The sequence below is a fragment of the Somniosus microcephalus genome, chromosome 15 (assembly GCF_052327205.1).
Source record: "Somniosus microcephalus isolate GS21.2 chromosome 15, FLI_Smic_1.0, whole genome shotgun sequence".
Taxonomy (NCBI): Eukaryota; Metazoa; Chordata; class Chondrichthyes; order Squaliformes; family Somniosidae; genus Somniosus; species Somniosus microcephalus.
In genome coordinates this window covers 90,144,860-90,161,373 of record NC_141001.1, presented here as the reverse complement: position 1 = coordinate 90,161,373, position 16,514 = coordinate 90,144,860, and the positions used below count along the sequence as shown (strand labels likewise).

The window sequence follows — 16,514 nt, the reverse complement described above, 5'->3', positions numbered from 1 at the left end:
CTTTGATCTGATCCGTTGATTGTGGGATCCCTGGAACACCATCAATAAAAACTTTCCCTTCCATGGATGAAATCATGTCTTTAATTAATAAGACCACCTTTCCTCCCTTTGTTTTCATTCTCTTGTCTGACAAAACATTTTACAGCGAGGAATATTGCATGGGCATGGAAATCTTGAGTTGAGCGAAAGAACTGTTGTATGTGTCAAGGAAACCACTGCGAACTAATATCCAGCAGATAATTTCACTTAAGTGTCTTACTTACTTTTCAGACAACCTTCATAACTAATTTCAACCTGACTAAAAACACTTGTCACAATTTCTGTATCTTGTTGACTAGTTATGTCACTGAGTTGATCTAAATAGTTATGCATTTAAGCCCAAGAGAATAAACTGACAGTAAGATAATCTAATACAATGACAAATTCTGTTAAAACATTCCATTATAACTAGATGTTCAAATAAATTTGGAAATCATTCAAAACGAAAATGGGGGTGGGGGGTGGTTCCATTCATTATACTGCAATAGATGCAGGACTCATCTTGGCTAGATATATAACTATGAAGAAGAAACAAAATTACAGCTGTCGTAAATATACTTAATTTAAGACAACATATCCAGGATTTGTTTACATACTCTGTTTGAAAAATTGCAACAATTTTAGCTACGTAAACAACTCATCACTCTATTTACCTTCTGGGGCCTAAGGCTCTAATGTATATGTTCAGCTGTAGCAACTGCACGCTTCTTATTTATACCACATATACTTTCAACAGACTGTAAGCGAGTCCATACACTGCACCTAAGAATTTAAGGAAGACATTTAGAAACCCAATTCCTGATGTGCAGTTGTTCTAGGACAAACCTAGGGCTAGGACAAAGGTTATTTTTCAAAAACTTTTGAAACAAATATGCACAAGAAATTTAAGAACTCTGCTGCAAAGTCTTTCAACAAAACATATAAAACATACATTGAGCACAGAAACAACTAGAGAATTTCATGAAGTACTTGCAAATAACATCAGGCTAATGACACTAAGTGGATAGATAGGCTATATAGAATCGTCCCCATCTACTTCAAATCTTTAGAAAAAACTAAATTACATGCTGTTTTGTACATAATCCCCAAAGTAAGATTCATGTACAAGTTGTACGTTGGAAACAATAGTATCATACAACAGCTTTGACAGATTTCAGTACTATTTTTCTTCCTTTATCTATGGTTTTAATGTTTATCTAAAGTAATGCTTACTCCATTTTAGGATTTACATTCATCATGGCATAGGAAATATTGCACTGCCTCAGTAGGAAAAGGAATTAAAAAGAACTGCAGAAACTTTTTACTCAATAGGTTTTCTAATATCCACAACATTGCTATTTAATATAATTATTGATTCAGAAATATATCTAGTGATTTAAAAATTACACCCAACCATGCCTCTCCTGCAGTGGTGTAGCCAAGCATACAGTTCACCTTTTTAAACCCTAGGACTGCAAATCAGCTGTTTGAGTGCAAGTTAGTGTTTGTACCCGACGTTACTCCTTCACTCCGGGAGTAAACTTTGTGCTGCAAGGGAATTCCTGGTTTGAGCTAAATCAGAAATTTCCACTTGGAGCACACGGAGGGGAAGGTGGGTAGAGGTCGAGTGTGTCTTTGAATAGGAGAGGGGGAAAAGTGCCTCTGAACTGCGGAGCATTAGGGTAAAGAAAATCTCTGAACTGGGGTAACATGTTAGATAGTTTCTGAACTGTGGGGAGGGAAAATTAGAGGGAGAGAGTGCTCCTGTCAACCGAGATAGAAAATTAGATAGAAAGAGCATTTTTCTGAACTGGGGAGAATTGAAAGTGGGAAATACCTGTGAACTGGGAGGGAAGCATGTGAGGGAAAAAAATCTCTCTGAACTGCACGAGTTAGAGAGATTTCTGGAGAGGAGTGAAGAATTGGAGCGCCTCTTTTTTTTTTTAAAGTTCATTCCTGGGATGAGAGTGTCACTGGCAAGGCTGGCATTCATTGCCCATCCCTAGTTGCCCTGAGAGTGGTGGTGGGCCCTCTGGATACGAGTGGTTTGCTAGGCTACTTCAGAGGGCAGTTAAGAGACAACAACGCTAATGTTGGACTGGAGTCGCATACAGGCCAGACTAGGTAAGGATGGCAGGTTTCCTCCCCAAAAGGACATTAGTGAACCAGTTGGGTTTTTAATGACAAAACTGACAGTTTCATGGTCATTTTTACTGAAACCAGTTTTTTTATTTACAGATTTTTAAAACTGCATTTAAATTCTCAAACTGCCATGGTGGGGTGTAAACGCACATTCTCCGGATTATTAGTCCAGTAGCATAACCGTTGTGCTCCCGTACCTTTGAACTGGGGGAAAAGGGGGCTAAAGAGCAAGAATGCCTTTATGAAAGGCGAGAGCACCTCTGTGAAAGGGGGGGTGGGGGGAGAAAAATGACAACTACTGAGGTAGCTTTCGGTGAAGTAATAGTTTAGTTGCTCTGTTGAATATTGATGCACCCAAATGTAAGAAAAAAATAACTCACATTTATATTGCCTTTCACATCCTTGGGATGTTCCAAAATATTTTGCAGGCTTACTTTTTGAAGTGCATTCATCGTTAATGTGAGTAAACATGGCAGCCAATTAGCACTAGGCAAGGTTCCACAGACACTAATGATCAGTTAATCTGTTTTGGTAGCATTAGTTGTGGGATAAATGTTGGTCAGGACACTTACTCGTCATACAAGATTAAAAGTAAATTGTGAAATAAAAGGTGTTTAAATTTAAGCAGAATACATAATGTTTTAGTGTAAAAAAAAAAATCTACCTCTCAACATTTGGTACAATTCTAAATTTGCTACCCCATCGCCTGCTCCGTGTCTCGGCTTTAAAACAAAGTCAGTTAAAACAATGTAACATTTTGCTTTTTGTTGTGATGATGAACTGTCAGAAATTTGCAGTTATTTTTTGTGAAGTATTTGCTTGCAATCTAATCAGATGGCTTTGAAATGCCAGTTTTGGTTCAAAAGTTGATGCAGAATGAGTCTGAACAAAAGCTGTTTATAAGATATAAATGTAGTTTTTTGTCTGTGAGTAAATTAAATAAGGAAATGGATAATTGCTGCTTGAGGGCACACAGGAGATGATGTGGCAGCACTAGTTAAAACAAAATTGTTAAGGATCAGTTGGGCTCTAGGCCCAGTTCCATATACAGAACAGGACAATTTGAATTTGTCGGCAATGCTATTTTAAAAGTAACTTGTAAACAGACTCAGTAAATAAACACACCGTATGATGTGACAAACTGTACAGACCAGGAATGTCCCATTTTCAATCCCTGGTGTGTGTGTGTCGAGTCAGCTAACTTCTCAACTTTGTCAGCATTCAATTTGCTGAAACTCTCCTTTTCTAGAAGTTCTTGATATGCAAGAAATCCAGGTCTATTTAACATCCAAAATATCAATAGGTTTGAACATACTTTGAAATACGTAAATAATTATCAGAGGTAATGTTACTACTCCACTATTTCACATAATTACTGCTTTATTGCGATCTGGTTTCCCCAAGACTTCAAATTTTGCTACAAACCTCTTTTTGATCTGGGCAATCCTCAATAACAGCAAATTCATACTCCATCAATGAAACTCTGAGCAAATTGCTCCCAAGCTTGCTTCAGGTTTTGAGTCTCCATTCAGACAAGCACCTCTAAAACCCAATATGAACTTGAGGGGATTCATTTGGTGGTGATGTCACAATATATAATGCACAAAACGGTTAGGTAGTTTTTTAATATTTGCAATGATTTCTAACTATATTCCCAGAAAGAACAACCAAGTGGGGAATGACATTTTACATTTTAAAGATATTTCGATTCTTGGCCCTGCTAAGCATGACCCTTTTGGACCCAAATTTCAAAAAGCCACATTTACACTACGGTTTGAGCTCTACAGTTTGGGTCTGAAACCACCAGTCAAGTAGAGTTATCACTTTGAACTGCCCTCAACCCTGTTTACAAACATAAGGACATAAGAAATTGGAGCAGGAACAGGCCATACGGCCCCTCGAGACTGCGCCACCATTCAGTAAGATCATGGGTGATCTTCTACCTCAACTCCTTTCCTGCCTTACCCCTCGATTCCCTTAGTGTCCAAAAATCTATTGATCTCAGCCTTGAATATACTTTTGAACAACTGAGCATCCACAGCCCTTTTGGGGGTAGAGAATTCCAAAGATTCACAACCCTCTGAGCGAAGAAATGTCTCCACGTCTCAGTCCTAAATGGCCGACCCCTTATCCTGAGACTATGAGCCCTAGTTCTGGACACTTCAGCCAGGGGAAACAGCATCTACCCTGTCAAGCCCTATAAGAATTTTATACGTTTCAATGAGATCACCTCTCACTCTTCTAAACTCCAGAGAACATAGGCCCATTCTTCTCAATCCTCTCATCCCAGGAATCAATCTATTGAACCTTTCTTCCACCCCCTCTAAGGCAAGTATATCCTTCCTTAGGTAAGGAGACCAAAACTGTACACAGTAATCCAGGTGTGGTCTCACCAAAGACCTATATAATTGCAGCAAGACTTCCTTACTCTTAAACTCCAACCCCTTTGCAATAAAGGCTAACATACCATTTGCCTTCCTAAATTGCTTGCTGTACTGCATGTTAACTTTTGTGATGCGTGTACAAGGACCCCCAAATACCTCTACACACCAACATTTACTAGTCTCTCACCTTTTAAAAAACATTCTGCTTTTCTATTCTTACCAAAGTAGATAATTTCACATTTCCCTACATTATTTTCCATCTGCAACCTTCTTGCCCATTCACTTAACCTGTCTACATCTTTTTGCAGCCTCTTTGCATCCTCCTCACAGCTTACTTTCCCACCTAGTTTTGTATTGTCAGCAAAGTTGGATACATTACACTCGGTCCCCTCATCGAAGTCACTAACATAGATTGTAAATAGCTGCAGTCCAAGCACTGATCCTTGCCGTACCCCACTAGTTACGACCTGTCAACCCAAAAATGACCCGTTTATTTGTACTGTTTTCTGTTTGTTAATCAATCAAAGCTATTACCCCCAATCCCATAAACGTTGTGTAAATCTTGTGTAACAACCTCTTGTGTGGCACCTTATCAATTGTCTTTTGAAAATCCAAATATACTACATCCACTGGTTTTCCCTTATCTACCCTGCTAGCTACACCCTCAAAAAAACTCTAATAGATTTGTCAAACATGATTTCCCTTTCATTAAACTGTGTTGTCTCTGCCTAATCATAGTGATTTTCTAAGTGGCCTGTTACTACATCCCTAAAAATAGATTCTAGTATTTTCCCTACTACTGATGTCAGGCTAACTGGTTCCCTTATTTCTCTCTCCCTCCTTTCTTGAATAGCAGGGTTACATTTGCTACCTTCCAATCCACGGGGACCGTTCTAGAATCTAGGAAATTCTGGAAAATCAATACCAATGCATCCACTATCTCTGCAGGCACCTCTTTTAAAACCTTAGGATGTAGGCCATCAGGTCTAGGGGATGTCAGTTTTTAATCCTATTAATTTCTCCAGTACTTTTTCTTTACTAATATTAATTACTTTAAGCTCCTCACTCTCAGTAGACTCTTGGTTCCCCACTATTTCTGGTATGTTTTGTGTGTCTTCAATTGATACAAAATATTTGTTTAATGCCTTTGCCATTTCCTTATTCTCCATTATAATTCCCCCTGTCAATGCCTCTAAGGGACCCATGTTTACTTTCGCTACTCTTTTCCCTTTTACCTACTTGTAAAAGCTCTTACAATCTGTTTTAATATTTCTTGCTAGTTTACTCTCGTATTCTATTTTCTCCCTCTTCATCAATTTATTGGTCATCCTTTACTGATTTCTAAAATATTCCCAATCCTCAGGTTTACTACTCTTTTTGGCAACATTGTATGTCTCTTCTTTTAATCTAATACTATGCTTAACTTTTCTAGTTAGCCACGGTTGGACTACTTGCCCCATGGAGTTTTTATTCCTCAAGGGAATGTTTGTTCGTTGAGAATTATGAATTATTTCTTTAAATGTTTGTCATTGCTCATCTATCATCATTACTTTAATCTAATTTCCCAATCTACCGGAGCCAACTCGCCCTTCATACCTATGTAATTGGCTTTAAATTTAAGACCCTAGTTTCGGACTTAACCACATCACTCTCAAACACAATATGAAATTCTATCAGATCACGATCACTCTTCCCCAGAGGATCCTTTACTATAAGATTACTAATTAACCCTGTCTCATTACACAATATTAGATCTAAAATAGCCTGTTCCCTCGTTGGTTCCTTGACATATTGATCTAGAAAAATGTCCCAAATGCATTCCATACACACGTCCTCTAAACTACGTAATCATTGCTGTAAAGTGGCAAACATTTTTCTAACTAAAGATGATGTGTGAATGCATCATAAGCCAATTATTTTGCTTATCTTATATACTTTATATTAATGACTGGCCTGCTGAAAGAAACATTCACAAAACTACATTTCATATTCTATTGTATTGTTTAATGGAAATTAGATACTTCACAGAGCAAAAGCAGCTCTGATAAGACTTGGTGGGGAATACAAAACCACTTTTTAATTAAAATATAAATATGGGATAAAAAGTGAGACCTTAAAATTACTACCAAAATTTAAAAATACAAGAGTGAAAAATTAAATAATGGAATGCACTAATGTGGTCAGTAAAAAAAATAAATGTCATCTTGCTTTCCTCCAAGCTGTTCCAACAACAAGATTGTCCTTTGGTCTGAAAACCATATTTGAATGTGGTCTATATGGATAAGTGGATTTTGGCTTCTCTTTTTGTTTGCAGGTTATCTTTTTAGTGTGATCTTCTGAACGTGGCACAGGGATGGGCTTCCATGGAATTGGATTGCAGTAGCTTGGAGCCGGATACGAACTTCCATCATAGTATCCTGTAAAATATTAATTACAAAATCAACATAGCAGGTATACATCGCTTAAAAAGATACCACTCAAAATAATTGACACACAAAGGAATTTTGCCTCAAGACAACCCAGTCTACTCAAGTCAAAGAAAAATACACATTTGAAGCAGTGGGTTATTTAATCTTTCCAGGACTGAAGCAGCAGTGTTGCAATCAAAAGGGCAGCAAAATATAAGTATAGAATTTCCATTACTTTCTTCAAAAATATTATATTGATATTCAGCAATTCACAGAAAACTATTTCTAAAAAAAGACATGCTTCTTTTCAGAAATGAAAAAAACACAAGTTTGTGAGTTGATGCTTTGCTGTACTCCGTTATGGAGTGTTAGATTTGTACTCTTTTCACAGTTCTCCAGAAGTTTTCAATTTCAGCAAGCTGTCAAGGAGAGGTGCAGAGTGGTGGCTAAGGTGCTCCACTACAGGAAAGGAAAAAGCCATTTTGAATAGAAAGGATCTATTGTGCATAAACAGAAGAAGCACACAAGCCAAAATTTGAAAGAAAAATCCCCCACCATATATGGCAAAAACTAGAATGTCCTCCAGTTTTGACACTGGAGTGAAATGTAAAATGAAGGCAACCGGCAAGGGAAACCTAAACCTTCTGCATATCTTCACAAACATTGATGGAAGCTGGAACACATTTGTCAAACTGGAGTGCAGTAAACAGGAGACTGTTCTGGTTGTTATCAACCAAACAAGGGATGACAGCACTCAGCGGCACCAAAGCACTGCCATAAGGCAGGCTTACTTCCAACACAAGCACAACAGCAAACAGCAATGTGCAAGCAAAACCAGCTGTGAAGAACGGATTCAAACAAAGGCTGCTGATACGACATTATCAGGAGATAATACCAAAACGCAGAAAGAACACACTCTGAAGTCCCTGCAATGTTTCTATGGAAGCTATTTGCAAACATCTTGGTGTCCTACAGGCAGCTGTCTGAAATCTGATATGCACGAGAAGCACAAAGTTGAGGAAGGTCAAAGAATGGAAGGTGGGCTCTTTTGTGCTGTTTGAGTAGGAGTGGAATTTAACAACTAACTTCCCAAAGAAAAATAGTAAAGTATTTTTCCTCACTAGATTAAATTGTTGGTTAGTATTCAGATCACACAAATTTGAATATAGAGCACTTTTCCAAATAAATATCAAGAAACAATATCTGACCACTCTTCCATCAACAGTCCCAGGTCGTGCAATTAATCTCAAGCTCATTTTTATTGAACATTCTGCTTCACATCACACTACCTGCAAAGCTCAAAGATAAATAATAAACACATATAAATAATAAACAATATGTATAAAAATATATAAAAGCCATGGAATTCCTTTGCAGCCGCAAATCAAATAACTTCCAATTTTACTTCTGGCATATTTATACACAAGCAGGAGCCAACCATCTGTTGCTGCCAGTCATGGGACTCCCACGAGCATAACCACGCAAAAAAGAAATAAGTGACTATATTTCCACTTATTATGTAGATAACACACATGGGAATGTGTTGCAAGGCAGTAAGGTATCTCAAGGTTAAAACACTCAAGCTTCATTAAGTTCACTCTTGTGTCTAGTGAGTCATCTCAACCTTTCAACATGAAACAATCTTGGAACATACTCCAGACTCTGAACTGTCCTATTTAATTTGTAACGTCATCAAAAGATTAAAAAATTACAAAAGAGAGACAGCCTTTTGGAATAACAAACTCTGAATATAACAATTTACATTTTATATCAGTGATAGAAATTTTTAATACATAGTTTAATTTGAATTTCATAAGTGCAACATATGGCTTCAGTGGAGGAAAAGTTCACGTGGTAACATTTAATTACGTATAGAAAAGTGGCACAAACCTATGAGTTTACCATTAGCATAACCAAAGCTGCTTGGAACAGTCCGAGGTCTGGTTTTGACTTTTTCTAACCACTCTTGGAAAACCTTGTCTGCCTTTTCCTTCCTTTCTTGTGTTTCAGTTGTTTTTTTTTCTTCTTCATCCTGAACATACAAGACAAAATAAATATTATTTGCAATATTGCACAGCTATCGCTTACAAATCCAAACCAGAACCAACAAGACAAGCAAACATTCTCCTACTTGAAAGGTGCTGATAATACAAGTGGAGACTGCTTACTATTTCATTCAAGGGACAGAGCAGAACAGTTCAACACTGTAGTTTAGTGGCATATAGTCCAGAAACTGCATATGCAATTGTCTTGTTTAAAACTAACTATAGTCCAGAAAGTGTATACAAAGTCCTGTTATTGGGATCCAGCACCAGTTGCATTTAAAATTCAATTGTATTTAAAAAATATGAAATAATGTCATGGGTTATAGTGAGACAGTTCTGCAGCGTGACACTGTTTAACCAGATTCTTGTCACCATCAGAATAAAACTACTGAAAAATACTAACAGGAAAGATAATCCTACTTTTGCTATCTTTTTTGTCTCCATTTTCTGCAGCTTCTTTTTCTTAAGCCATTCTTGAAATTTTTCACTTGCTCTTTCTGCTGTGTGCCTTCTTTCTTGCTCCTTGGCTTTTTTTTCCTCCTGCTCCTTGTGAAGCTTCATTTCTTGCTCCAATTTTTCCTGTGTTCAATAAATTGCTCACACAATAAGCAGAAGTGCAAATTTATACAAATCTGCTTGACCTGCATCAGGCAGCTTCTTAGACTCGGATACAAAGATACATCAATTATGATACAACAGGACAGAATATTCAATATCCAAAGCTTCGTTACACTACTGTGAAAGCCAATAATGCTGAAGTTGTCATTTCCAAGGAGTTAGGTAACAACGTGGGGCAGACATGGTAGTATTGTGGTCCCCCCCCAATCCCTCCACCCCCCTTGCAACTTTTCCACAATCATTCTGACTGTAGTTACATACAACTCTCCCATTGACTAATATCAAGACCTCAGGTACCATTTTCATTTCAGTTATAACTGACAACAAAGCTCCTTTCGCAGACACACTTCTATGGTAGATATAAAGTAGGACTGCAATAGACTCAAATTCCACACCAATAAATAAGATTTATACAGTATTCCAACAATTAAAAGTCTTGCGTCTGGGACCCATCCATAGCTCAATGTGGGACACCTCAACAGGGTACAGTAAGCTATGGTACCGGACTAGCAACGTAGCGTTCAACCTAGCAACAATTTCAAATACCGCCGACAAAGGCAAGTTGTGCAACGGAATTCAATAAATCTGGCAAATTTGTGACCTGGTACTAAGAAAGTTGCTGTACAAACAGCGTTCAAGGAAAGAACCTGCCCGGTCTGGCCTAGATGCGACTCCAGTCCCTTGCTACCTGGTTGGCTCTTAATGTTCTCAGGCCAATTAAGGACAGACAATAAATAAATCACGCACAAAGACACAGTGAGCAGGAGGCACACAGGGACAAACATTGAGACGTGATCTTTCAGGTCAATGGTACAGTATTTGGTTTTAGATGTTTGGTGGGTCAAACTGCTCAAACTCATTTCAAATAGAAAAGCTAGCATATAAAGGAAACTTTAATCTGTTAGATTCAAATTAAAGCCTCAAATGAAAGTGCAATATACTAAATGGGCCGGACGGTTTAAATCGAGTGCCAGGCTTTGGGGCCCTGTCTGTGTCCCTTTGTGAATCTGGTGCCGGGCAACATTTTAAATCGAGTCCCAGGCTTTTGGGCCCTGTCTGTGTCCCTTTGTGAATCTGCTGCCGGGCAACATTTCTACCTTTTAATACCTTGAAAGATGAAAGTGAAAGTACTTATAAAACGTTTTTGGTAAATCTTATGTTATTTTTTAAAAGAGATACTAACTTTCAAAGTAGTTTGAGCTGGAAGCTGAAGTCATGGCACTGAAACAATGGCTGCCAGATCCCCGAGATGAAAACGATTAGTCCCGCCCACACGCACCGATTGGCCAACCATCAGGGGACCGTACTGTAGGATTGGTCAATCGTGACGGCACAGGATTGGTCGAACCTTGACGTCAGTCAATCAATGCTAGCAGATAATGAGTTTAATTTTGAAGGTTTTTTGCATAAGGCGCGAACAATTTTCGTCCGACCGAAAAGTAAATACGCTTACCAGCGTCCCGGAAGCGCAAGCTTTCTTCGGAGGTAACGCGCGCGTAGGTACGCCGTATAACTTTCGAGCGCATAGCTGGACAGACGCACACCCGAGGACAGACAGACAGAAGGACAGACAGACAGATCGACCGCTTTATATATATATATATATATATATAGAAGATAGATAGATAATGTCCACATTTACATCCTGATAATTCAGACAGCGGAGTGTTTGTGGAGTTTTCGGTCCACTTTACATTATTTTTGGGAAGTTCTGAATGTAAATGTTCTAACTTGCCCAAAACTCTCCACCCACATCCTATGCTGTACCAAGTCCCACTCACCCTGGCCTCGCTGACCTTCAGTGGTTACCCAAGCCCCATGGATTTCAGAATCCTCATTGCTCAGTTTTCAAATCCCTTATGGCCTCATTTACCCTACCTCTGCCATCTCCAGATCCAGCTTGCAATATCTACTCACCCGAGTGTTGCCTACTGTGCAGTCTTCCTCTGCATAATATTCACTAGCACAGTCTTCACCTATTAGGGCCCAGCATTCTGGAATTATTTTCCTGAACCTCTCCACCTTGCGGCATTTCAGTTATATTTTAACTGGCTTCAAATGTTATTAATTGGTAGTACCCCATTTCCTGAAATGCAAATAATGAAAAGTTGCCCATTGCTAGAAGGCACCATACATTGGTTCATTGGCAGCATTCTCGCCCGAGTCAGAAGGATGTGGGTTCAAGTTCAATCCTAAAGACTTGAGCACATAATCCAGGTTGGCACTTCAGTGCAGTACTGGGGGAGTACTGTGTTGCCAGAGGTGCCGTCTTTCGGATGAAACGTTAAACTGAGGTCGTGTCTGCCCTCTCACGTGAACATAAAAGATCGTAGTGCACTATTCGAAGAGGAGCAGGGGAGTTCTCCTGATGTCCAGGCCAACATTTATCCCTCAACCAACATCATGAACACAGGTTATCTGGTCATTATCTTATTGCGTTTGTAGAACCTTGCTCTACGCAAACTGTCCTACTTTACAACAGTGACTACAGTTCAAAAGTATTTTATTGGCGGTAAAGCATTTTGGTATGTGCTGAGGTTGTGAAAGGTGCTATACATGTAAGTTCTTTCTTTAACTATCATTCAAAATATAATTAAGTATAATGACTTCATTATAACATTGTGAACATGTCATTTAATAAAATAAAATATAGACAGAAAATGTTGGAAATACTCAGCAGGTCAGGCAGCATATGTGAAGAGAGAAACAGAGTTAACGTTTCAGGTCGGTGACTTTTCGTCAGAACTGGAAAATGTTACAGCTGTAACAGGGTTCAAGCAAGTACAGAGGCAGGGAAAGCGGGTGGAGGAGGAACAAAAGGGAAGGTCTGTGATGAGGTGGAAGGCAGGAGTGATTAAGTGAAAAAAAGGATGATGGTGCAAGGCAAAAGGGGATGGTAATGGGATAAGTTTCTTTACCATGATTATCCAAAGGAAGATGTTCACACAACTGAATGTAATAGCTCTTCCTTCCTTCGAAAGCATATTTACAATATTTCAAATGATTCCATCTACCAGACCAGATGAGAAACAGATGAAACCCATTCCCAGCTCTGGAAAATGGATTTAAGTGACAAGAAAAACTTGTATTATGACTATTTGGTTGAGGAGAGACCAGTTGCTCTCTGGATATTTTTAAATGATACCCTAAATGTTGTTTTTATTTGGGCACAGTATGAAGGGTAATATTTGCAGAAAAAATTTAAAATGCAGTACACAAATTAGTTACATTTTGCTGTCAAATAAAAACAATTTAAGTATGATTTACTTCATCTCCAGTAGTCCTTCAGTTAGTTACAGTTGGCACTGAACCTTACCCTTAGATGACCACACAGTACAGAAGGAATGTGTAAAAGGCACTACACAATTAGGCAAATATGGAAATTAGGCTAAACCTAGGGTGCAATTGTGTACCTTCTAGGCTACACACTGCAGGCAAGCCCTTTAAATTTATTTGAAAGGAATAACATTTTTACATACGTTGCTTAGTGAAAATTATCACTGACAAATGATAATGAACAGGAAATTTTGAAAAGTTATTTTTTAATAGGTCTCACTGCTTCAGCCATTGAATTTATTAATTTAATGTTATTTATATACTAGTTCATTGCCTGTGGTATTACACATGGAAAAAAATCAGACAATATGAAGTGTTGAAAAGTTTCACAAGGCAAGTTAAGGTGGTCTAGAAAATTTGGTACTCGTAAGTGCAGCTAGTGGCATGAGGCCCAAGCAGGGAAGGAGGAGTTAGGGTTGTTACTATAAAGAAAAGAGTGAGCAAAAACATAAAGGAACAGTAAAAATCACAAGTAATTTATTAGAATTGGGGACATGAATCTTGGGAGGATTTGTGGCCGTGCCTTCAGCTGCCGAGGCCCTAAGCTCTGGGATTGCCTCCCTAAACCTCTCCGCCTCTCTTTCCTCCTTTAAGACGCTCCTTAAAACCTACCTCTTTGACCACTGCCCTAACATCTCCCTGTGAGGCTCGGTGTCAAATTTTCTGTGATAACGCTCTTGTGAAGCACCTTGCGACGTTTTAGTACGTTAAAGGTGCTATATAAATACAAGTTGTTGTTGTTGATGATTTATAGAGTGTGGAGTTTTAAAGCAAAGCCTGAAGTAGGACTAAAAAGAAATGAGTAGCAATAAAAACACACTGGCAGTGTGAGTAAAAAAATGCCACACTGGGAGAAAGACTAAAAGAAACAGCAATGCTGTGAGTGGCATCTATATATATATATATATAAAGGAGTCGATCCGTCTGTCCTTCCGTCTGTCCGCGGGTGTGCGTCTGTCCGGCTATGCGCTCGAAAGTTACAGAGCGTACCTACGTGTGCGTTACGTCGAAAGAAAGCTCACCATTCCAAAACGATCGTAAGCGTATTTACGTTTCGGCCGGACAAAAATTGCGCCCGTGGTATCCGAAAAACCTTCAACATTCCGCTCATTAGCATCTCATTATCCGCTCATTAGCGACAGAGTGACCTCGAGGTCGACCAATCGTACGCCGGGTTGCTGGTGCGTGCGGCCGAGCCCTCCTACGGTCAAGTGACGGGACGATTGACCAATCCTACGCTTTGGTGACCTGACGGTTGACCAATCGGTGCGTGTGTGGGCGGACCTTATCGTTCTGAACCGAGGTGAGTCGCCGCCATCTTGATTCCAAACTTCTCCTTTCTTTTTCCCGCTTTCCGCGTCTTTAAAAAAAACGTTGCTTTTAAAACACATTGTTTTTAAAAAAAAAAATTAGAAAGTAATTAACTTATCCAATCTCATTAATTTTCCTACCTTTCCCCGTTTTTCCAGGTAGGCCTCGAAGCCTCGGCCTCTCCTCCGCACCCACGCCCGAGCTAGGCACCTCCCGGCCCCAGTCAACAAGCGGCCCCCGATCGCCGCCATCTTTGTGAAGGCTGGAGGGGCGGGCCTCAGCCGAGCGCCGCTACCGCCGCCATCTTAGTAGAGGCTGGTGCGGCGGTACGCAGCTCCGCGGAGCAGGTGCGCGGCGGCGTCTAACTCGCGCCCCCCCCCCCCCACCCCAGTCTGTCTCTCTCTCTCTTCCCCGCGCCTCCTGAATGCGCGGGGGAAGAGGCCCGGCGCACGCCGCATTCGGAGACTTCAACTCCGTGACAGGTAAGGAGGGTCTTCATTCACGTTGGGCAGCGGGCGGGTTGCTCGGGTGTTGACCCTGGTGGTGTGGGGCCGGAGCCCGGCTCTTACCTTGCCCCGGAAGAGCGGGCGGACGGCGGGGCCTGGAGTAGCAAATCGGGCACCACGGCAGAAGAAAGACGGCGAGGGGGCGGGGTGAGGGCAGAGGAGGGGCGCGGGGTGGGGGCAGAGGGGGGGGCGGGGGAGGGGAGGGCGGGGGAGGGGAGAGAGGGGGGCGGGGAGGGGAGAGGGGGGAGGGGGGGGGAGAGGGGGGGCGGGGGAGGGGAGAGAGGGGGGGCGGGGGAGGGAGAGAGGGGGGGCGGGGGAGGGGGCGAGAGAGGGGGGCGGGGGGAGGGGAGAGGGGGGGGGCGTGGGGAGGGGCGAGGGGGGGGGGCGGGGGAGGGGAGAGGGGGGGGCGGGGGAGGGGAGAGGGGGGGGGCGAGGGGAGAGAGGGGGGGGCGGGGGAGGGGAGAGAGGGGGGCGGGGGAGGGGAGAGAGGGGGGGGCGGGGGAGGGGAGAGAGGGGGGGCGGGGGAGGGGAGAGAGGAGAGAGAGGGGGCGGGGGAGGGGAGAGGGGGAGGGGGAGAGGGGGGCGGGGAGGGGAGAGGGGAGAGAGAGGGGGCGGAGGAGAGGGGGCGGGGAGGAGAGAGAGGGGGCGGGGGAGGGGAGAGGAGAGGGGGCGGGGGAGGGGAGAGAGGGGGGGCGGGGGGAGGGAGAGAGAGGGGGGCGGGGGAGGGGGGAGCGAGGAGGGGGGGGCGGGGGAGGGGAGAGAGGGGGGGCGGGGGAGGGGGAGAGGGGGCGGGCGAGAGGGGAGGGAGAGAGGGGGCGGGGAGGGGAGAGAGAGGGGGCGGGGGAGGGGAGAGAGAGGGGGCGGGGAGGGGAGAGAGAGGGGGCGGGGAGGGGAGAGAGAGGGGCGAGAGAGAGAGGGGGCGGGGGAGGAGAGGCGGGGAGAGAGAGAGGGGGCGGGGAGGGGAGAGGAGAGGGGGCGGGGGAGGGGAGAGAGAGGGGGCGGGGGAGGGGAGAGAGAGGGGGCGGGGGAGGGGAGAGAGAGGGGGCGGGGGAGGGGAGAGAGAGGGGGCGGGGGAGGGGAGAGAGAGGGGGCGGGGGAGGGGAGAGAGAGGGGGGCGGGGGGAGGGGAGAGAGAGGGGCGGGGGAGGGGAGAGAGAGGGGGCGGGGGAGGGGAGAGAGAGGGGCGGGGGAGGGGAGAGAGAGGGGGCGGGGAGGGGAGAGAGAGAGGGGGCGGGAGGGAGGGGAGAGAGAGGGGGCGGGGGAGGGGAGAGAGAGGGGGCGGGGGAGGGGAGAGAGAGAGGGGCGGGGGAGGGGAGGAGAGAGGGGGAGCGGGGGAGGGGAGAGAGAGGGGCGGGGGAGGGGAGAGAGAGGGGCGGGGGAGGGGAGAGAGAGAGGGCGGGGGAGGGGAGGGAGAGAGAGAGAGAGCAGGGGAGAGGGGAGAGAGAGGGGAGGAGGGAGGTGAGACGGGGGGGGAGGGGAGGAGAGGAGAGAGAGAGGGTGGGAGGAGGGAAGAGAGAGAGAAGGGAGGGGAGGGGAGAGAGAGAGGGAGGGGGGAGGGGAGAGAGAGGGGTGGGGAGGGAGGAGAGAGAGGGTGGGGGAGGGGAGAGAGGGGGGGAGAGGGGAGAGGAGAGGAGAGAGGAGGGGTGAGGGAGAGAGAGAGAGGGTGGGGAGGGGAGAGAGAGAGGGTGGGGGAGAGGAGATGAGCAGAGGGTGCGGGGAGGGGAGAGAGGGAGGAGGGGGAGGGGGG

At 43.5% G+C, this 16,514-nt stretch overlaps 1 protein-coding gene across 2 annotated transcripts; it reads right to left on the bottom strand.

The window, feature by feature from the left end:
- Window positions 1-6,526: 6,526 nt before the first annotated feature.
- On the bottom strand, window positions 6,527-14,598 carry LOC147107075 (uncharacterized). Of its 2 annotated transcripts, none has more exons than XM_086008112.1 (4): window positions 14,403-14,598; window positions 9,418-9,576; window positions 8,855-8,984; window positions 6,527-6,961 (listed from the first exon to the last, which is right to left on the bottom strand). In XM_086008112.1, exons 1-4 carry the CDS (start codon window positions 14,511-14,513, stop codon window positions 6,744-6,746), a joined length of 618 nt encoding a protein of 205 aa, XP_085864238.1. In that variant the 5' UTR covers window positions 14,514-14,598; the 3' UTR covers window positions 6,527-6,743. The 2 variants fall into 2 exon arrangements, with proteins under 2 accessions (XP_085864238.1, XP_085864237.1); XM_086008111.1 differs by having other exon boundaries at window positions 8,843-8,984; window positions 14,403-14,591.
- Between the last annotated feature and the right edge of the window lie 1,916 nt (window positions 14,599-16,514).

What these genes read in the sequence shown, in the direction of transcription:
- LOC147107075 (XM_086008111.1), bottom strand. Translation starts at nt 14,513, where the DNA reads ATGGCGGCGATCGGGGGCCGCTTGTTGACTGGGGCCGGGAGGTGCCTA. An exon ending in ACCTGGAAAAACGGGGAAAG is followed by an intron (nt 9,577 to 14,402) that starts GTAGGAAAATTA and finishes TATTGAACACAG; the next exon opens with GAAAAATTGGAGCAAGAAAT. An exon ending in TGCTAATGGTAAACTCATAG is followed by an intron (nt 6,962 to 8,842) that starts GTTTGTGCCACT and finishes AATATTTTACAG; the next exon opens with GATACTATGATGGAAGTTCG.